The sequence below is a fragment of the Columba livia genome, chromosome 7 (genome assembly GCF_036013475.1).
Source record: "Columba livia isolate bColLiv1 breed racing homer chromosome 7, bColLiv1.pat.W.v2, whole genome shotgun sequence".
Taxonomy (NCBI): Eukaryota; Metazoa; Chordata; class Aves; order Columbiformes; family Columbidae; genus Columba; species Columba livia.
The window spans coordinates 5,532,220-5,555,502 of NC_088608.1; the positions used below are offsets into that span (position 1 = coordinate 5,532,220).

The 23,283-nt window shown below is 35.1% G+C and overlaps 1 protein-coding gene across 9 annotated transcripts in view; it reads left to right on the top strand.

Annotated features, from left to right (window-relative positions):
• Positions 1-23,283, top strand: part of LRP1B (LDL receptor related protein 1B) — a 687,728-nt gene that overhangs the window by 510,235 nt on the left and 154,210 nt on the right. For all 9 annotated transcript variants that reach the window (XM_065070319.1, XM_065070313.1, XM_065070311.1 and 6 more), the window contains 6 exons: positions 544-678; positions 1,080-1,209; positions 6,729-6,855; positions 7,009-7,160; positions 7,452-7,576; positions 10,431-10,802. In XM_065070319.1, the coding sequence (XP_064926391.1) occupies positions 544-678; positions 1,080-1,209; positions 6,729-6,855; positions 7,009-7,160; positions 7,452-7,576; positions 10,431-10,802 (1,041 nt within the window). The remainder of the gene's footprint in view (positions 1-543; positions 679-1,079; positions 1,210-6,728; positions 6,856-7,008; positions 7,161-7,451; positions 7,577-10,430; positions 10,803-23,283) is intronic.

Genomic DNA, 23,283 nt, shown 5'->3' on the forward strand with positions numbered 1-23,283 from the left:
GTGTAATTTTCTTACTCATTTGAAATAGCTAGCAAGAACAGGGCCCCTGGATGTGATTGTCAAATGATATGTTTGGGATACTTGAAGTTAGAATTTGTCATTTGTTTTATTGCATACCATTTCACCCAGATATAATTTGCCAAAATATGAAGCGGTGTGATTAGAGTTCTTGAGCATACCAGAGTGGTTTGTTCTTGGAATTGGCTGTTATCTGTGTAAATTTTGCGTTCTTTTTCCTTTCTTGGAGATAGACAACTTTTATATATATATATACATATATATCTCCTATTTTTATATATATGTACTATATTAAAATATATATGCAAACACACTAGAAAACTTAGAACTCTGATTTATTTTTTTAAATATTGTTTTTAAGGGAAAAGGAATGAGGAATTAAAGATGACAGTTTTTATACCATTCTTCTTTTTACTCTGAGACATATTAATTAAATTATAGTTGGCAGTTTTTTGCTCTACTGATATAGATAGTTGGACTGCAGGAACTAAAATAATCCAAGAGTCCTTGCCATGTATTTTATAGGAAATGATACAATCTATTGGACAGATATGGGTTTCAACAAAATTAGCAGATCTAAGCGAGACCAAACGTGGAAGGAAGACATTGTTACAAATGGTTTGGGAAGAGTTGAAGGCATTGCAGTGGACTGGATAGCAGGTAGGTCTCCACCTGCCTCAGGAATTGTCACATTTTCTGACACTATCCTCTTGCATCTTCAGCTCAAGACTAAATAACTTGGTTCGCTTTCAGCTCTTAATTCTAATATTCCAAATGTCTAGGTCTTCTTGGAAGATACCACCACTGCTTTTTTTCAGTTTTGCTACAGACAGAAAAATTGTTTAAATATCTTGGATATATCTTAGATGGATAGTCTCAGCGGTGACAACCACTAATACAAGTTTATACTTTAAAATGGAAGGCTGAATAGGACTAGAAATTACAAATACAAGATACATATAAGTTAAAATACAGCAGTTAGTTTCTGGTCCTAACTTAAGATCTGAACTCTTTTCAAGCAGTCTTTTCTTTTTCCAGTAACCTCAAGGTGTTTTTCCTAGGTAACATATATTGGACGGATCATGGCTTCAACTTAATTGAAGTTGCCAGGCTCAACGGCTCATTCCGATATGTAATTATATCCCAGGGTTTGGACCAGCCAAGATCTGTTGCGGTACACCCAGAAAAAGGGTAACATGACCATGGCTACTTGCGTTTCTTTGAAAGTTTGCATGTTAGCACTGAAGCTCGAGGCCTGTGTTCTGCTAGAGAACCATTTAATAAAACCCAAAAGAATTGTATTGGAAGCTGTTGTACTGTAATTAAGCACAGGTGAAAGGAAGTGTTATCATACACTGAGTTTTTTCACTCGTCTCTGTATACATCATTACAGTTGTGTTCATACTTTACTTTCTTTGCAAACCAGTTTTTATTTTCTAAGACAACTGTTTCAGCTGAAGTTTAGACTTTGCTTGGAAACCTGCTTAAATCTGTTCTTAAGTTTCCAGCAAATCCAAGGAAGTCTCATTAGCTAATGAAGACCTTGATGTCATGATGAAATCATAGAACAGTGTAATCCTTGGTAGCTATAAATTTGAATATCCTGTAACATCCCACTGCAACAACCAAGGAGATTGCCCAGGGTAGCTGAAAGTAACGCGAGATGAAGCGTGTGGATGAGAGAGTAAGGGTCGTCAAAAATGACACTATGTTCTTTTGATGAGAGCAGGGACCGCACTGCAGCATTAATGGAAATAGAGAATGTTCTGTCCCTTTCCGGGTCCAAAACTATTGTTAGCAGGCTACGACTAAAACAGAAGCACTAAATTCTGCAAAGAATTCATGTTTGGGTTTTTTTTTTTATTTGGTCATGGGAATACAAAGTGTACTTTCTGAGGAAAAGGCACCTAAACAAGACTCTGGATTTAACTGCTATGCTTACTCTGCTAAAACAGAAGTGCTAAACAGTCTGTATCAAAAACTTAAGAGAAGTACTTGAGCAACTACCTGCCCTAAAGCCAGAGAGGACACTGTGGCTCATTTTCCCCAGATTCAATCAAATCAGCATCTCACTGTTTCCAGCAAATTCTTGTACTCCAGAGGAGTTTGCAGCTGTAGTAAAGAAGAATTCTGACTTCCCGCTGAGGCCGCGTTGATATCAGTGGTGCAAAATGCTGTTTGAATCTTTGCCATGATTTCCTTTATGAGAATTCGGAAGTAGTGATGTGTGTATTTTGCAGGCTAGAGCATTGCAACTGAATGTATTTAAGAATGAAGGTGAAAGCAATAAGGGGTTTTATTTTCTGCATAATGTAATAGTGTTTGCTGCAAATGTGTTCATCTAGCACCACTGGTTGCTTGGCAGTGTCTGATAACAGTTTAGGATTAATGCTGTTTTTCAGAGTAAGATCTTCTCCAGATCATAGTCAGGATCTGGCTGAATTAATTATTGTATTTTTAATCCTTAAAGTACCAGAGTAGCTGTGCTCTTCTGTTGGGGAGGTGCAGAATTTTAGAGGTAAGTATGCAGAAGTCTGATAAGATTCTTCTAATTCACAGGGTAATTTTCCTCAACAGTTGTCACAGTCCACTCGGTGATGGACTCGTTGCCTTTGGTTAAGGCAACCAAAAGGCCAAGGGGTTATGATTCAATCAACCAGTGTTACTTTATTAATTTGCCCATAAAGCAGTATGTGATAGAGAGAGAGAGTAAGAAAAAGGGAAAAGAAATGGGGAGAGTAAAAGTAAAGATGGGAAGTGAGTCTGCATTTACCACCAGTAGAGCTTCAGAAGCAGCCCTCTGGTCTCCAGTCCCATAGAGTCCTGCCAGTCATCCTTTGTGGTTCGGGATCCTCTGGTGGGAAGATCTCAACAGTGTCCATTTGGGAGTCATCTCCTATGCTTCTTCACCCCCCTTGCTTCCGTTGTTTGAGGCCAGTCTCTGCCTTGATTTCGCAACCCAGGCTTGTAGTGCGCAGGCTTGAAAGATTCATGCTTTCTTTTGCCAGCGCTTATGTGGTCAGCATTGAGGGGTCTTTCTCTGGTCCATTGGGTGACCTCAAGACCCTTGGCAAGCTTCTGGGCATGCTCCTTTTCGTTGGCCATTGTTTGGGGGAGCAGGTGGGAGACAGGTGTGACTGAGGCTGCAGGTGCGAACACATCTTCTGGACGGCAGCTATTGTCCCTGGGTTGAAGAGACCCTCATAACAATCACTTTCAGGAGGCGGGGGCTGGTTTGGCTGAAGCAGCAGGTGAAGTCCATACAGCAGCTATTGTCAGCAGCAGCCCCCCCCCATATTGGAGAAACCAGTGCAACACAATGCTTCTCCTCTGGCCTCTCTCCAAGTCATTATCCATGCGTTCTTTCTGTCAGGGCCTCAGTTCTTTCAGTTCCTGATGGCGATGTTCAGGCAGATACTGCTCCATCTCTGGACCGACTCTTACAACGGTGTATAATGTGTTTGCTGTACACATATATGGATAAGTTTTCACACCTTACATCAAAGGAAAAGCCCCCATTAAGTCTGTGGGTACTAAGTGCAGCAGATTCAGTTTCTCTGGAGTATCCGTAGATGCTGCAATTAATTATATAAATAAAACCCATGATTTTTTTAAAAAAATTTAATGACAATATTCTCACACGATGCTTTCTGACTCAACACTTTATGGTTTTATTTTACAAAAATAATGTGTGCACGTAAGCCAACAATATTAACAGGAATCTTTGGAAATAAACAGTTCCTGTTTTTAAGTTAATCAGTATCTGGGGATGCTACTGAACAATCTTCTTAGGTTTTAAAATAGAATAGTCCAATGTCACCAAAAAGCAGGTATTAATAAGAGTGTGTGAAATGTAGTATGGAGGAGTTTGAATTATTGCTCTTGTAATAATAAAGAGTGAAATCTTAAATGTTAGAATTTACTTACATTGTGGATCATTCCTCAGATGTTTTGGTCTTGTTGAGTTTTATAGTTAAGTTTGGGATGTGTTTAGAATACTTAAGAACACCCAGTAGGATGAGAAGACGACAGATTAGTAATTGTTTGACATGTCTGGTAGAACCGTGTATCTGCCTTGGAGGCAGGTAAGCTTCATCTTACTTGGTTTTTTCTTAATACCATGCCACAAAATGATATCTTGAGATGTTTCCAGTTGAAGTTTCTTCACAAGAAGGTTAGCAATGTTTTGCTGGTGAAGTGCAAGTATACATTTCTGGTGGAAAATTAAGGCCTTTTTAGCCTCTATGTTATTTTTCATCTTTCTTTCCCTTTACGAGGCAAAGCTTTCAAAAGTATTCTTCCCTCCCCTTGCCCTGGCTTCACGTTCTTCATTTCTCTTGAAGCTTCAGTTGACAGCTATAAGAACGGAGAAGAAAATAGCAGTTATTAGACCTCTTTGAATCTGCCAGTTATTCCAAGATTTAAAGCAGCCAGCATTCAGCTGGGTGGTAACATTATTTATTATTACTAGGGAAAAATTTAAGAATGTGTAACCCTACAAAGGAATGTCTTTGTCCTTCGTCAGGTATATTGTTTTCCCAGTTAAACAGTGTTTTCTGATCAAGCTCAGAATTTTAAGTTAAGCTCATACTAAAATAATTCCTAAACTTTGAAGATACATCCTTCAAATTAATTTGGGGAATTTCATTTGTGTTGAAAGGAGAAGGGGGAACTTAAACTCTGATTTTATTTTTTTCAAAGAAGTTTTTTAGAAAGTTGATTCTAGACCAGCATCAGATTTCTGCCACTTGTATCTTCTTGTCAGCTGTGTAAGTTATATATGGGATAGTTCCATAATAAGTTGAGTCATAGTAATTCTAACATTGCAGTATATACTCCAAATGCATTGGTAGTGTATTGCTACCTACAGAAGTCCAGGAAACAAGTATTTTAGATGGTGCTTCCAAGAACTTTGTGGAAGACATGGGAAGATCAGTGTTTTCTGTACTAGATAATAGTTTATTTACGTTTATATACCAACATATTCATAATCATTAATGCTAAAAGAGACTATTAAGTATTGGCAGCTAGTCAGAATTTTCTTTGCAGGATTCTAGATTCATTTAATATATTAGTTATGGTTTGGGTTAGTGTTTGGTTTTTTGTTTGAGTTTTTTTGGTGGGTTTTTGTTTTTCCTCAGAGTGACTAATCTAGGGAAAGAGCAGGGAATGTTTAATTCAGGTAGACTGAATGCCCACCTTTCTGTAGTCAACGTTTAGTTGATGTTCTGGGTTAAGACAGCACCTCTGACTACATGCTGGAAAGTTCGGTTCTGCTTAGAGGAGCTGTAAGTAATCTAGTTAAAATTCTAGTAAAGCTTAAGTAGTGTTTGTTGGTATCCAGCTGCTTAGTGCCATCTATTTTAAAAGTTCTAAAACATATATTTAATTTAGCTAATGTAGAAGTTCATTTTCCTAATGCAGTATAAGTGCTACAGTTGCTGTTCATATTACTGTTTGTTATGTAAAGAAGTATGAGAACAAATTCATTTTTATTATAGCCAGAAAGCCCTACAATTAGAGCTGAAGTAGGGTGGACATTGTTTCAGAAGCTAAATTTGATGAGCTCATTATAGGACTCTTTCCTGGTTTTATTCAACTTTATTTCTTGTATCTGCAGTCATCCAAATATAGCTTTATAACAACAGGTTAGTGTAATCACATCACCAGACTCAGACTCATGGGTAGAATTGTTTAGTAATGTACAGAACAATTCTGTAATCTTTAGAAACAGATTGGTACATACATTCCACACAGAAAAAAATGATGCAGAATGGTTTTATATATTCTGTTCATTTTGTGTACAAAATATTACCAAACAATGTTTTACTGTGTTCTTATGAATATTTGCTATGAAAATGCGTATTTTCAGGCAATTAGTGACATACTGGACCTCAGTTAGGTTATCTTAGGTTTCTTGCTCAGAATATGTATTTTTTTACGTGTGTATTTATAATATATTTTAACACAAATACATATATATATTTCTAGTCACATAGACATTTACTTAAAACTATTCCGTAGGTTACTGTTCAATAAAGGAGTAGTTTTCTATAGACTAACTGACCTCATTTTGCTATACCTAAAGCAACAGACTGAAAAATAGGAGGTCAAGGCAGAAGTTTAACCTAGAATTTTACTCTGAAACAGTGATGTTATTGTGCCAGTGAGTGTACATTATATAAAAATAGGTAAGAAAGATGCAGATTCTTCCTGTGAGCATTAGGGAGAATATGAAAAATATTTTCTTCTGCAATAAAATCCCTTTGCTCTACATTTCCCACAGTGCTCCTCATTGCTTCATATTTAAGGCATTTCTAATTAGAAATACATCTCTCGCATTATCACAACATTTATTAGTAATTAGATGTGAAAGCTTCTGTACCAGTAGCTTTTTTTTTTTTTTGTAATTTGCTTTTATTTTCCCAAACACAAAGCTCAATTGTTTTAGGCACAAAGTTGCATATGGATCAATTACAGTTTTAAGAATTACTTCATATATATCATTTGAAAAAAATCTCTCAAGTGTTCTGTGAAAAAAGTATTATGATATGTTTAACATCTTAAGGTTATTTAGAGACATGAGCCTTATGGTTTTTAAATATTTAAAGGTAATGATGCATTTTGTCTTCAGCTAAAGTACAGTATTACATATTTTCAACACTTATTGTGATGCTAAATTTTAATTGGTAATTTTTACACCATTTTAGGTATTTGTTTTGGACAGAGTGGGGACAGACTCCTTGCATAGGCAAGGCACATTTAGATGGGTCTGAGAAAGTTGTTCTTGTGAGCCTGGGGATTGCATGGCCTAATGGGATTTCCATCGACTATGAGGTTAGTTCCTCTGTCTTCCAGTATATATTAAAATCTAGAGTATTTATTATGTTTCATTAAAGCCACTGGTCTTCCACTTTGATGTGATCTTAATACGACTTAATTAAATACTTGGACAAGACTGTTGATATTTCCTTTAAAATTAATCTTTAGGAAAATAAATTATATTGGTGTGATGCTCGTACCGACAAGATAGAAAGAATTGACCTTGAGAGTGGAGGGAATCGGGAGATTGTGCTGTCAGGGAGCAATGTGGATATGTTTTCAGTCGCGGTGTTTGGAGCTTACATCTACTGGTCTGACAGGTAATTTATTTTTCATAAGTATTTGAGTCTCAAAGTGTTATTTCAGTGCCAGGTGCTTCACCTTTGTAGGATTAGCCATTCCTTAGCAAGGTCACCGAACAGATCACAGAAACATACGCAATTTCCAAAGAAAGGGCGTTTCTGATGCTGAAAGCTCAAGCGTATCAGTGTCATAGATGAGAACAGGTTTCTTCACCCTCTGTTGGGTGAACTCTCCACTGCCCTTCAGTCATTGGTTTGGTGTGGATTAGTTGAGGATTGTTGATGAGACATCTTCAACTTTTTTGGCAGAGCACATGCAAATGGCTCTATTAGAAGAGGCCACAAGAATGAGGCCACGGATGCTGTGACCATGAGGACTGGCCTGGGAATAAACCTGAAGGAAGTGAAAATCTTTAATAGAGCACGAGAGAAAGGTTGGCTGTTCTTAAGGATGCTATTAATTGTTTTAATATCACCTACTGCTTTTTATGTATATTAAGCATACCAAAATTAAGTAATCGCTGATTTTATCTCCAGTTTTTGCTCTTGAAATAGTCTTAGGAATGAGAAGGACCTTGAACTGTGCATTAAAGAGCAGTAATCTCAGGCAGTTTCAGATTTCTATTGGAAAGCAAACCAGAATTTTTTTTCACAACTAGAAAATTCCCAGCCTGTGTCTCAAATATTTATTTCCTGAAATTACTTGGTTTTGAGTCCTGGTTTTATTGTGTGGGAAAAGACCTCGCGCATAATTGGATTTCCTTTAAATTCAATTTTTTTACTGAATTCAGAAGACAAAAGTTATCAATGGTATCAATGGTTAAATTTTATCCTCCACTAAATGACTAAGAATAATCTTGCTTTTAGTTGTCTTTACCCCCCTAAAATTATGGTTTGGAAGAGACCTTGAAAAACTTGTTTCAGTGAGCAATGGTGCTTGTAAGTCTACAAAAAATGATGATGATTTCCTCAGAACAAACTACTAGCAGGCAATCCAGAATAAATTTTCTATAAATATATTCAAAGAGAGAGAGAGAGAGAGAAAAATGTTACTATAATACAATATAAACTTTTTAATACAAATGTATCTGTTGTGTTTGTAGCTCTCAAGACGTGGGTAAATCACAGCATTATATATCCAAAGACCCTTTTACTTTTATGTACATCTTTCCTAAATAACTGCATTAAATATGACGTGTAAAATACATCTGCATTTTGAAGGAAAACATATTTTACAATCAATAAGAAAAACTGTCTTTTTCTTTTTCCCAAGGGAATTTTAAATAATTTTGGAAACCATTACTTTGCAAACTTGAACATATTAATTTTACCAAGAATTTCTGCATGTAATTTCAGAATAAAGCGGGCATCATATTTTGTGGATAAAAATAAAAACCACAGAAAAAAGAATCATTTTTTTTAATCTAGGCTAGAAATAGTTAATGTCTGCTTGCTTGGAAGGGCCACTTTATCTTACAGTCTTAGGAAAACAAAACAACTGGATTTTAAAAATGCTTCTTTACATGTAATAATTTTTATTGATAGCTTTAAAGACTTGATCGCATTAGGAATAGGAAAAGTGGTTACTGAGGCTAAAAATCTTTTGTTGTTAGTTTGAAAAACATAACTGAATGATTTTTTTTTTTAATACATTTTTCAAATTTTACTAGGGTACAAATGGTTAATGTCTTTGGGAGGGGCTGTCAGTGAGCCAGGAGGACAAAAGGGAAAAAACAGGTGAAAAATGTTTTTCAAATGTTGTTCTGTATCACACTATTACATATAACTTTTAAGTTCATTGAACTAGAAATAGTTAACGCTATTAAAAAATAAATAAAGAAATAAAAATAATTAGCTAGCTTCCTGACCTTCTATTATTAAAACAAAAACACCAAATGACCCAGAAAATAACACCAGACCCCCACCACCAACAACAAATTGTCCCTTTCCAATGAGCCAGTCCTGCAGTTCTGTTCTACGCTGATTTCAGAATTGGCCATTTTTTAAAAGACTTTGTAGCCAGTGAACTGTGGGAGCATTGAAGTTTTCAAAGAGAGGTTTTAGAAGCCTCAGGATCTTTTTCTTTTAGTTTCCTTTCTCTTCTCAACTTCTCATCCTTCCAAACAGATATTAACTTTTCTAGCCTAGTAAAACTTTAAAAGAATATTTAAAACAAACCAAATGTAAAAATGTGTACAGCTAAATCTCCAAATGTTTTTAGATAACTATAGAGGAGTACGTCTCATGTAATTTTGCCTAGGAACACAAAATTCAATGCTTCTAATTTTAGGAGAAAATTAACTCTCTTCCTCCATTATTTTTTTTAAAGTATCTTCAGTTAAAAGGTAGCAGTTAGAGAAAACAATCAACAGCACTTTGAGACATTACATATTCCCTGACAATTATTATAGTTGTCTATCTGAAAACAGTCTATTTAAAATGTTTTCTTCTCTTCACCATGTAGAAAACCTTCAGAAATGGGAAAATGACTATATTGAAGAAGCTGAGTTGTTATATGGAAAGTACTGTCAGAAACAGAAACTGAATTATCTAAACTAACTATAACAGTAATTCATACATAGTCCAAAAAAAGACAAAGGAAAAGAGCTCCTAATTATTGACAATTACTGTAATTTTAAATATTGCTTGCAACACATGTAGTTCAAGTCATTGAAGCTACTAATTTGACAATGATTTCTTAATGGTATGCATCTGTCAGAAAGTAAGTTTTTGAAGTCAAAAGGAGATTAGAACAAAATGTTAGGAAATGTCTTTATTTAAAACAGGAAACTGGATTGACACAGTTTAGCACCTGTCAATATATATGGTTTCATTTTGGCAGCAATTGGCTAAAAATAGTACTACAGTGCTGTGTTCTGATGGTATCTCCGTTTGACTTTTTGCCAGTAACAGGTGTTTTAAAAAAAATAGAAGAGACATCTTTCAAAGCACTTGAAAGAGTCTGCAAGTCTTCAGCTGATTGTGGAGGAATAACCCATTTTATCATTGTCTATTAATAAAATATATATTCTTGTGAATTGAAAAGAACATAAAATATATTTTCTTATTAATTCTATGATCTAAAGTTGTCTTGAGGTTGTGATTAAAGTTACTTTCTTTAATATTTTGACCTGTGACTATTTTGACTTGTGAATATTGTAGAAACTATTGTAAGAGAACAATTCTTAAAATACAGTACATTTGATTTCAGTATTTCAGGTCGCTAATTGTAGTATTATAAAGGGTAGATTTTTAATATATATACATATATATTTTTATTTTTTACAGGTACTAATGTTTGTGCCAAGAACAATGGTGGATGCCATCAACTTTGCCTTTATCGGGGGAATGCACGAAGAACATGTGCTTGTGCGCATGGCTATCTTGCAGAAGATGGAATTACGTGCCTGAGACATGAAGGTTACCTGTTGTATTCAGGAAGAACAATATTAAAAAGTATACATCTTTCAGATGAAACCAACCTAAATTCACCAGTAAGGCCATATGAAAATCCAGAGTACTTCAAAAATGTGATAGCTCTTGCGTTTGACTATAGCCTGAAAGGAAGAGGTACAAATCGCATATTCTTCAGTGATGCACACTTTGGAAATATACAAGTTATTAAAGACAATTGGTCTGGCAGAAAAGTGCTAATTGAAAGTAAGTAAAAAACTATTTCCTAAAACTACGTATTTTATTTCAATAAACTTGATTAAATGAAAAGTTGATAATCACTTGGCTTTACAGAGTAAAAATACTCAGCGATGTTCTACCATACTAAAGGATATAACACAATTATTGTAGTTTTTCCCTATAAGATACATTTAAATCTTTAGAATTACAACTTATTCTATTATTCATTCTATAGCAGTCTTACAACACATGAAGCATTTTACTGGAAAACAGAAGTGGTAATGACAGAGCTTAATTTGTATTACTGAGATTTTAAGGAGCTTTACTGTTGAAACAAAACCTCATTGTGCAATACTTGGAAATGAAAGAATTCCCCTTACCACAGGAACCTATTGGTTGGTTGTTTATTTTTCTAGGTAGTGGGGGTGAAGTACTGTAAGATACCTCTTCCCCAGTATAAAATACTAGGACCACTGTGTCCAGTTGACTCACCCTTCTTGTAGTGAGCCCCAAAAAAGTGACTTGTGTCAGTGAGAATCAGAGGCAAATTCCAACCTGCAAATTTTCTCCTTTTTCAGTAGAGGCTTACTCAGTAGCTTTGCATGTTTACTATGCCTTTGCTCACCACACTAGTAGGAGTTGTATGAAACCTGGCACTTTTTTAGCCTCTGAATACTTGAAGCCTGACACTGCTATCAAGGAATTGACACCAGTATCATCATCAAAGTCTTCACAACAAGACAGAAAACATAATTTTCAGCCAAGATCTCAGTAAAATCTTCCGAGCAACTGGCGCTGAAATATTTATTAACAAAGTCTAATGTGACTTTAATACAAGGTGTACATAAAAAGTTATTGTGGTTTCTCCAAATGTGGCTGTGTAAGAAATATATCCTTAATGCTAAATGCCTGTGCTGGTTTGACCAAAAGCAAGTTAATTTTCTTCATGCACTTATTAATTTCTCTTTTTCGTAGCTAGCACAGTCATTGTTTGGATTTAGTTTGAGAACAAGAAGATAAAAGCCAGGACAGAATTAATGTTTTTCTTCAAGTAACTTTTTAAAGTGGTTTTGAGTTGGAATGGAGAGAATGTAAGAACTTACTGATATCTCAGCCTTTGTCTGGGGAATGGAGGTCCTTTGGGCTTTCTGTCTGCAGGTGCGAAACAGTGAGGAGGGGGGAACATGTGTGGGACAAACCCTGACTGACAGCCATCCTGATCAATGTACATATTCCATACCATTAGTGTCATGCCTCGTACTTAATGGGATTGGGGCTCTCTGGCTTGGGGAAACCCATTTTAGTTGAGTTTCGTTAGGGAGTTCCTTTAGTTCTGGTTTTTGCCATCCCACCGTTTTGCAAGGGCCTTTGTGCCTTTTTCTCCGATTTAATTGTTCTAAAATATGCAGTAAACCTCATTCATCTGTAGTCAGTTATCAGATACATATATTTACTGTGTTTCTTCTCTTCCTTGTAATTTTTGAGTACTGCCTGTTTTTTTGTGGGCCTTAGTTCATTCTGCTAAGCGTTTTCTAAAATGTCTCAAACGTTGCGTAGTTTTTGCTACTTATTTTGTGGATAATTCCCATCTGAATTTTGTGATGTCTTATGTTATGTTGCCTGTGGTGCTGCTACATTTAGCTGTTTGTTTGGGTCAGGCGGTTTAATAACAAGAAAGCAATTAGGAAAAATGAAAGTACATTTGATGTGGAACATATTGCCCTTTGCTGATGGATATTAATGAAGCTATTTTTAGAAAACAAAGAAATTAAACAGCTCTAATTTGATGAAATATTATTCTGCAACTGCTATTGGATATTCTGTCACCATGTACCTCTGCACTGAACTCGTGTTCATGAAAACTGTTGACCCTAATGAACGGAAAAGTATCTTTCAAATATAATACAAAGCCTTCTTTTTACTTTGAGTTTTTACATCTGCATGTTTTAAAGGAATTAATGATATCTATATTAAGATATGGTAAAGAGAAACTAAGAAATATTGTCCGGCTGTTCTTATTACTCTCAGGAAAGCATTAAAACCTATAGATTCAGAGGTGGGGTTAACTGTACGAGAGACATGAACAGATCACAGAAATGTGCAGTGGTGACATAGAAGGACTGTTTTAACTCTGGTATTATAGGAAGAGATTAAAAGCATTACATGAAAAGCAACTGCAAGTTATACATTTAAAACCGACAAAGAGGAGAAAAAGATACTAGTGCAGCACCGATGCTGATACAAATTGGTTTTTTTTAAAGAACAATAACATATTCCACATTACTTTATAATAGGTTGTTGTACAAGAGCTAAAGATGTTTCATAAAGCATAGCTGAGAATTATAGTTTTAAGAAATTGTTAGGAAGTGTTTCTACTTGTAATCTTAATATGCCTGATTTCATTTTTCATTAGCAGAATCAGCACTCTGAATAATTGAATGTCGGATGAAATTTTGTATCCTTGCAAAATATTTACTGTATATGCTTGGGATGTATTTGTGAACTGTGGTGTTTGTTTTCTAGAAATGTTTCAGTTATTTTTTCATTGAAAATTAGCAGAGATATCACATCTCAGTATATGTTAGTTTGTTGCTCTCCTTCATGTGTTTTCAACTCATTCTGTTGAGTCATTCATTGGTATTTTTGTACCACGTAGCCTTCCTTTCCACAGTCTGTGCGTGCTTTTTTCTCGCTGTGAACAGAAAACAGTTCGTGAGGCTGCTTTATATAGTGGAAGCATTTGACCAACAGTGATACCTATGTAGAAAAAAGCAGTGGTTAAGACCAGTTGATGCCAGTGGTTCCCTTCATGGGAAGACATAAAAATCTAAAATTTACCAATTTCCCTGTTATCTGAATGTGAATACTTAGAACTTACTAAATCAAATGCAGCTGAGAGATGTTAGTAATGATATTTCAGTGCAGGATTAAAAAATAACATGTTTGATATTCATTTTGCTGTCTTTTTACTCCAAACTTATTCGTACACATCTCTAGCAAATTTTACTTTATTAGTAAGAGATTCAGAACCACATTGGAAATATCTAGTGCGGTGCTAACAACCCCTTTCTACCTCGTTAAGTTGAATTCTACAAATCATGCAAACCTTTACTCAGTATTTGACTTAAATAGAGAAAATAAAGTGCATTATATACAAGATACTGTTGTCCCAGATTTTTAGTTCATTGAATGTAGATCTGCTCATAAAGAATCCATTAGGTGATGGTTTTCTACCTCACTGAAATCAGATACGCCACTCAAATTTAACACATTCGTGAACTTTTCTGCACACTAAAACTGGAGTTAAGATATATAAAGAGCCCTTTATTAAACAGGTTTCCAGCTCACTAAAAACAGATTTACTACTCACGAGCAACCCATTATCTAATATGTTTTAGCTCACTAGAACAGATTTACTACCCAGAAACAACCCATTATCTAACATGTTTCCAGTTCACTGAAAACAGATTTACAACCCTTACGCAAGCTATTATCTAACATAGTTCCGACTCACTGAATATTGATTTAGAATTCATAAACAACCCATTATCTGACAAATTTTCACCTCGCTGAACAGATTTGCAACTCATAAACAACCCATTAGCTAACGCATTTTCGGCTTGGGGAAAGTAGATTTACAGCATATAAACAACTTTATCTAACTTGTTCCAGTTCACTAAAATCAGATTCAAAACTCACCAAGAACCCAGCACCTCATAGGGTTCTGTCTTCAGCAGGAAGAAACAATGGTATAGCACGTGCATAGTATGCCATACCCTAACACGTTGATTTTTTTGTGCAGCATAGGTTTTTGGAGCGGATTCTTTCCTATCTCTGAGCTCTGCTGACAAAATTGGCATTATTTCCTTTGGTCAGTCAGTAGGGACTTTTTATTTCTTATTTTTATAACTAACTTTATAGGTTGAATGTGTCTTGATTTCCAGTTTTAAAAAATTTGACTGTGATTTCCTACAATTACTCTTTTGGGTGATGAATTATCTAACGATTCAGCATCACTCATGCTTTTATTCCAGTGGCATCATGTACAGTTTAAATCCACACAACACCACAAATTGCATTTGGAAGATCTATGCCAATGTATACTTCCATAGTTCTTCCAGTTTGAGGAATCGTGCAGGATTCATTCTGCAAAAAAGGAGTATTTTTTCATTTCATGTACACTTTCTGAAGCTTTTGATTGTGAAAATCAGTGCCTCAGCAAATCAAATCCTAACTCAGCTGGTAGTCAGACAAGATCCAACTTTGAAAGTTGTTTTTCATTTAATTTTAGCCACCAATGGACTGTAAGCTTTGTAGAAAATTGAAAGAAGGTATTAAATACAAAAGGAGGTAGAAAAGCTAACAAATTTACCTGAAAGTGACACTGAGTTTAAATCCATCTATTGGGGTGGCCATCTCTGAATAAAACTTAAAAAAGGTTTCTGTTCAGCCATTTGAGAAGCAGACCTTGGAGCTGTTGCCTGTCTCTCTGGGACGATTTGTTACTGAAAATCTAAGTTGAACTGAGGTAATGGAGCAGTTTGCAGAAGGGAAGAACAGAAATCAGTAGCAGTTAAAGGCACAGAGTTATGTTAGAGGGTATTTGGAAATCTGACTTGTTCAAAATTGCTGTATGTTATCAGTTTCACTTGGAGCAATAAGGTCTATTCTCCTCTCAAAGGGAGCCCAGTGAAGAGTTTTACTCTTATTTTCTTTGTCGTTAATCACTTCTAGACAGAACTACTCTATGATTTCAAACGTCTGAACCAGTTTCTGTAGCATTCAAACTGGAAGCCATTTCAAAAGCACTCTGATAAACATATATGAAGTACTTTGAATCTTTATAGATCTAAATAGACTTATCTTCCATTTATCTTCCATTATCTTCCGTGCAGGTAGATTGAAAGGACTAAAAATGAAAATGTTTCAACAGAAGCAAGCATCTATTTGATATATAAAGTTTTTGGTAGCATGTGCTTATCCTCTCTCATACCACATCTCCATTGACTGTTGTTTCTTCTGTCAACCAATAAACAGAAAGTTGACTTTATTTTTAGTGATGTGATGATCTGAATAGAGATTTCTTCTATGTGAAATTAGAGGTCTCATTTTGACCCAGAGAAAGTCAGGGAAAGACAGTATATTGTTCACAAAGTAGATTCTTTGAACTGGGGAGAAAACAACTAATGGGAGCCTTAATTAAATAAGAATCGTGAGGATCAGTATGATGAACTTTTTCTCTCATATTACACATGAGATGACTACCACTGTGGATTGACCCATTAAGCCAAAAATACATTATATTGAATGAGATAAACATATGTGGGGGTTTTTTTTCTTTTATCATATACATGATTAAGCCCTGATTTGCAAACCATCTGCTAAACTTCTCTACTTCGCCATCCGTCCTACTCTGCCTGCCTAGCAGCAGAGTGCCAGAGGAGCGTCTGTTTGCTATCTTCCTTCCCTGGTGAACACAACATTGCATATCATCAGCTCTGAAGAAGTCTGAAATATCTAGCAACTGAGAACAGTGAAGAGACCGCCTTAAACCATCTCTCTGATAAACCGTCTGTGTGAGCCAACTTCCAGTAAAAACAGAGATTAAGAATTAAGATTTAGACAGTGGGTGACATGTTGCTTAATGACTAAGTTGAGAAGCTCCCTCATAGCATTTCTGGAGACTGCTCTTGGTTGCCTTAAGTTGTTTCCAAGCTTATGTTTATACAAAGAAGACCTTTATTTATTTATTTATTTTGAATTCATAGGTAGAGATAATATTTTCATTAACCAAAGCCTGCCTGAATGCATCTGTAGAAAAGCAGTGCAGCATTCAAGTAGGTTGAATGTAGTGGTACAACATTAGACAGAAGACCAATGAAAAAAGCTAAAGAGAGAGGAGAAAAGGCGAAGGAAAGGCAAAAAAAAAGCAAATGAAAAAGAGGAAAAAGTATGAAGATGAGCTGAATGAGCTGTGTAAACAACGGCACTGAGACGTTTTGCCGGTGTAACATCTTTCACAGCACAAAAGGAAGTGTGATGTGAAAAAAATGGTGCTTCTGTTTTGAACTTGAGGCACTAGTGTCTGTAAAGGCAAAAGTCTTTTCAGTGCTAACATAAAGTGTCAGATCCTGTGATGTATTGTAAGGCTTTTTACAATCTGAATCTTTTAAAGGTGTTCCAATGTGTGCTACTATTCTTTCTAACTAAATGGTTCCAATTTAACTGTCAAAAAGGCATTTATGTTCCCATTTCTCTTACAGAGCGTTAAATTTGGTACATTGTATGACGTCTCTTTAGTTTTGCAGCTTTCTTCTCCAGGAAAGAAGTTTTTTGTCTGTTAAAAATTAATACTTTAATAGTTTTGCTTTTCATTACATGAATGAATTGGATTCCTAATTGTATATATTGGAATATAGGTCCAGTGATTTTCACTTTTTAAAGGAGTAAAAGTGAGAGGTGGCTGTTAAGTCTAGGACACTTACATGGCAAAAACTAAAATCTGTTATTAACATTGCAGCCTTGTTAGTGAAAACCATAGTGTCTAGGTTCTGACTACATATTGTTTCTGGATGTATCTTGATACTGTCATTAATGGTAAGGTCTATGAGCTGTACAGTAAATAACTTACTGGAGGTGGATAAAGTTTACTGACTCTTTTTTAAGAAGTTGTTGTTCTAGAAATACGTATTTCTGCACATTTCCTGCTTTGTTGGGCTGTTCCTGCTCTGAAACTCTGAAATGTATTTGTGATGGACGCTGCCATACACGGATCTTCCAGTTCCACATGTCCCAACCGTTCCCTACCTGGGTATTCGGAAAGGTGCTTCTGCCTATTAAACTTGAGGTTATTTGTGAAGAATTAATATTTTTTGTGATTGCTCCAACTTTCCATATTGCCTTTCGATTTTTATTGATGGAAATATTTGCTGATAGAAACTTTTACATAACAGCTGTGGCTTAGTTGCGTAAAATGCAAAAGTGTATTTGGTGAATTGTCAGTAAAAAGCTCTACAGAGGAATAGCTCTTGACATTTCTCCTTTGTTTTATTCTAAAGAGTAATGGGATCCAGCAAATAATATTAAGTTATTAGGCTATTCTGTCATTAATGTTTCTAATATCCTGCGCTGTTTGGTTTTACTTCAACAGTAGCAACAACAATCTGTGATTATGTGTATTTATTAGGACACTTATTAGTCTTAGGGTAGTCATTCTCATGGAAATGTTAATTTTTATTGATTTGAAGGTGGTGAGGCTGAGTGGTATAAAAAGATAATGTGGGCTCTTGTAATTAGGAAAAAAAATCTCCCATAACAATAATGGATTTTTTAAAAAACTAAGTAAAATACTTCATATCTATATCTTAGCTTTCCATTCTAAAAGTTTTTCTGTTTTTAAAGCCTCTTTTACATGGATACTTCAATTATTTTGAAGTTACGATATAACTTTTTAACTAGTAATGGCATATTGAACTATTAATATACTGGAAGGGTTATAGTTTACAGTTATACAAAATACTATTGCATTTCTAAATTGAGTTCCATATATTTCCTTAAGCATGTGATGCATCATTATTCCTTTGCTACACATTTCCTGCTGACCCTGAGACAGTCCCTAAGCATAATCAAGGAGTAAGTTATATGTAGGATAACGGAGGACAGAATATTGCAGGTTTACATCTCTGTTGATGTGTTTTTTCTCAGCAATCTGGCAGGGAACAACTATGGAATGGTTATATCCATTGCTTGTGAGGAGTTCTTTTCACCTCAGATCAAATGATGACCACCTGTTATCTAGTACCGTAATCTTAACAAACAAACTGAGACCAGAAAGCAGCAACATCTCCTGTGACCAGTCTGGTATCACAATTGTCAGGCTAGATCTTGAAAGGTAAATTGTGAAAACCAATTCAGAGAATAAATAAAGTTTGAGCGATGTTTCATGTTAAGTACTGAACATTCAAGCCTTCTCCAAAGTTCTGATATTAAAGTGCTGTTTTTTCTCAATTTTATCATGATGATGGCTTTTCAGTATTCAAAATTTGATGTTGACAGTTGTTTTTGTTTTACAACTTCACTAAAGAAAAGGAGTTGGTAAAAATATGAGATTAAAGGAAAAATGTAATTGAAGTGGTACAACTGGAAAAGTTTTGACTGTAAACTTTCTGGAGAGTTTTAAAAGTTGAAGATAGGAGATAAAAATCTGGGAAACTGAGAAGTAGTATATACATAACCAAAAGTCAGTGGCAACAACTATTGGATAATTAAAGCTTTGTGTCCTTTAGTATTTTTATTTTCTGTTTGCAATAATGAGGAAGCTTTAATCTGGATTCTTCAGTTATTGATTTGTTGCTTGTCTGTTCCCTGGGAAAGTCAGATGAAGATCAGCGTGACAATATTTATAGGCTGCGTCTCAGCTGTGGGATGCAATCCATCTTCGTTAAGCTCAGTAAAAGTGATAGATAGCGTTTGGCAACGTAATGATGTGATCACTCTACCATTGCCTTTGTAAATCATAAGCTGTTGCATTCTCTTGTGTAGATATTTAATCAGTTATACACCCCATTACTGATTTAATTCAGAATGTCAGTGGCAGGTGAATAATGTGAGTATTTGTATATTAATATCATATTGTATTAATGTTCCTTTCATTTAAGTATGCTATTCATGTGAAAATCACAAACTGTTGCTTCATGGCTAGAATAAATTTAATCAGTGCTGTAGGCATCTAATGCCATCAGTGTTTTAATTCAATATGTCAGTGAAACAAATGTGTTTCTTTTCATTTCCAGTTTCTTTATGCTTTACTAATTCAGAATATTACATGATGCTGTGAAAATATGAAGCTGAGAGTAAACAAATTGCTGATTTTCGTTCTGTCAGTAGATTTTGGAACTGAATCCCCCAACTGTAGCAGCAGATAGGAGGAGTACATTTTTCTAATACATTTATAGTAACTGAATATCTAATGATAGATTAACTTTTTTTTAAAAAAGGCACTGTTCTTTAAGGAAGTCTGAAATAAGTATGGATTAATATCAGTACAAACTGCTGGTAGTGATATAATACTAGAATGCAGTTGCTTGGGAATCTTCTGTGGAAATATGGAGTTGCGAGGAGGTTTTAGTTTTAAGGAACCACCTGAAAGTGACTACAGCACCGTTTCTAGGTCTGTTTCTCTCCTCACTTCCCACCGGTTTTATCATTGGGAAAAGGATTTATAGGAATTTGGGGATTCTTCACTAACCAATATAAAATCAAAACATATTGTATTAGCACTAATAACTTATTACGCTGAAGATTTGCCTGAGTGGCGTACTGATGATATTTCATCCAACTCATACTACGTACAAGAGAACCATAGAATCATTTCAGTTGGAAGAGACCCTCAGGATCATTGAGTCCAACCATAGCCTAACTCTAGCACTAAACCTTGTTCCTAAGAACCTCATCTAAACGCCTTTTAAAAGCCTGCAGGGACGGTGACTCCTTAGTACACGCTAATAAGAACAAACTTAGTTGTATTTTCTGTTGTAAGAATTTACGTAAATCTTGTATTGCTTTAGCACCTACTCTCTAGGTGTTACGCCATTGACTTTCAAACCACCTTACTTACAGGTTTCTAAAAATTTTCATTTATTTTCTTCTGCATTAGTAGAGTTTCCAGTTCCATAGGTAAGGAGCATGATCAGTTTATTGGCAAAAAGAGAGTGCTTGGTATAAATCCTTCAAAATTTATACTTTTGGTGGAGCAAAGCAAATTCACATGGCGTGTGTTTGCAACAGGCAGTTTTATATTTACTTAGTGGTTTTTTTCTTGTCATATAAGGCAATTGAAGTCCTCTGAATGATTTTTTTTTTTTTTCTGTTTTATTTTTTAAAAAAATTACTGTGATCTTTCCCTGTGTGTGGTATTTATGAAGGCCTTACCATCCACAGGCTGGTCAACTGAACTTTTCTGATAGTTTCAGACTTAATTTGCCCAAAGATGTGATCATCTATTAAGGAGCCCTCTCTTCTTCTTTAAAAGCATATGTACATATAGCAGTTCCTGAAGTTTTATTTCTGATAAAACGTTTTGGTAAACGGATATCAGATATATGATTTTAGGCAGCTTTCACAACCTGATTCTGTTGCTGAGTTATTTTCAGATTTATCTGGTTTTTTCAGTCACAGTGTTTATCATTGAAATTCCCATTATGATCGAGATTTCTTGTGGTTTAATTTTTTGGGGGTCTTTTTGTTTATTTGTTTGTTTTTTTTTTTAACCTTTGCTTCTTTCTTTTCTTTTGAAGTTGTTGCTGCTGTTCTATTTCAAATAATATGCTTTGTTGAATGCTTTGGTTTAGTTCTGCTTCAGTCAGAACATATATGTATGGCAAGGTTTTTCAAAACTGCACATTTTAGGTATTTTATTAAAACAAGAGGAAGATGCATTTTTTGATCCATATGCTAGAAGTTTGCTTGCCTCCATATATGGCATAATTTTCAATTATTCGGTTTTCTGAAAATTTATAAATTACTATTTATAAATAGTAATGTTGAATTAAACCTTCTTCTGTCACTATTTACAGACCTCAATTTGGAGTTTGCAGTGTGATGTGTTGGTCCAGTTTAGGTACATGAAGCTGTATTTTCTGATTCCTGCAGAAAAATTGAGTTCTTCTTGCGAGCATAGAAATTACAAGTAAACCTGTGCATCTTGTATTAGTATTTGAAGAGCACAGTTATCATTCTAGTTGTGTTCTAGTTCCTCACATTTAGCTGTGGCAGGAACAACATCATTATCTGTCGTCTACTACAGAAGAGTTTTAGGCTATGTTGTATAAACAGTTTGCTTTCAAATTTCTTGACAGATTCAGACAAGGAACAAAGCTCAAGTTCATAGAAATTCATGAGATTACATAATAAAGATGAGGCAATTTTTGCCATTCACAGCTGTGAAAGGTAAAAATAGTGCAATAAGTGCTCTGATGATTTGTTAATTAGAAATAAAGTGCAGAATTGCTCATAAAATGTCAATACATCTTCTGTCATTTTTTTTCTGTCATTAATCCAGAATATCCCAAGTTGGGAGGGACCCCCAAGGATCATTGTGACCAAATCCTGACTCCACGCAGGGAAACTTAAGAGTTAAGCCATCTCTCTGAGAGCATTGTCCAAATTATATCTAAGAGCGTTATTCGTTATTTTTAGTTTAGAGAATTCTAGGTAGTGGTAGATTGGGATTTAGAATATCATTTTAGTGGAAATTAATAGATGAAGTTAGAATTGTATTCCTCATTTATCACACTAAACTTTCATTTAATTTAACCGTTAGTGAAAATTTGCAGGAGGTGACCAATATTGTTTGTTTAGTTTTTCTGGCTTATGCTACCTAAAGTTGTGTGCTGGCTGTATGTCAGTCCTAAGATGGATATTTTGATATTATGATGTCAGGAATATTTTCTACATGTCCTGAAGCACAGCGTGAGAAATTTAAGGTGTGTTTGACGTGTAGAGATTGTAGAGTGTCTGTAGGCGAAAGGAACAAAACCTGGTGTGGTCTTGTTTATACTCCCAAAAGAGATTTTGTTTTTCAGAAGGAGAAGCAAATTTTTGCCAGAAGAATTACTTGGCTTATGTTTTGGTAGGAATTAGTTGTTTCATTCCAGAAGGTTTCCCTGGTATAAAGTGACGTGGGGGCTGAGGGGTGCGAGACCCAAGACTGTAGCAAATGAGTCTCAGTTCATAGTACAGACAGACATACCCAGTACAGACAGACATACCCAGAAACGGCGTAAACCATAGTTTCTAATAAACCTGCATTCAGACGTATTCTAAACAGTTTTAAACTACTTCAGTAGGTGTTTGCACGTCTCTGTCATGATGTTTGAAATAAGTGATTATCTTTGATTTCAGTAGGTGATTTCTGGAGCAAAAATTAAAACCATGGTGGCATCTCAATATGTTTTTAATGTTTAAAATTCACAATAAATTAATAAGACAACTAAATATTGCATTTGAAGAAGGAATACTTGTAACCTCCTTATATTTCAGAAAACCACATTTCTTATCTAAAGGTTGTCTCTGCCATGATCAGAAACGTTTTTTGAAATTTTCAAGTTGCCTTCAATACAGTTTTTAAAGTTACACTCGGTCACTCTTTTGAGTTACTTGGAAGTGTGCTGAATATATCTTCTCATAAATTCTTCTTCATAAGTAGGAAAGCGGTTTTTATGTATATTCACCTCCCTTTAAGGAGTGTCATTCACTTTTTCTATTCTTTCTTCTTTAAGACAAGTCACTGACACTTCAGATGCGTCATGAAAATGTAGTCGGAGAATAACCAAGTGTTTTAGGATGAGAAACATAAAAGAACTGATATGTAATTGTTTGTTCCACAGTTTTGATTTATTTGCTTCATAGTTTTGATTTAGGGTTAGCACTTCCAGTGTGATCAAGCTTATTTGGGGACTTTCTGTGCTGTGTATATGAATTGCATGCTAAAAGTTACATCTCCCAGCAA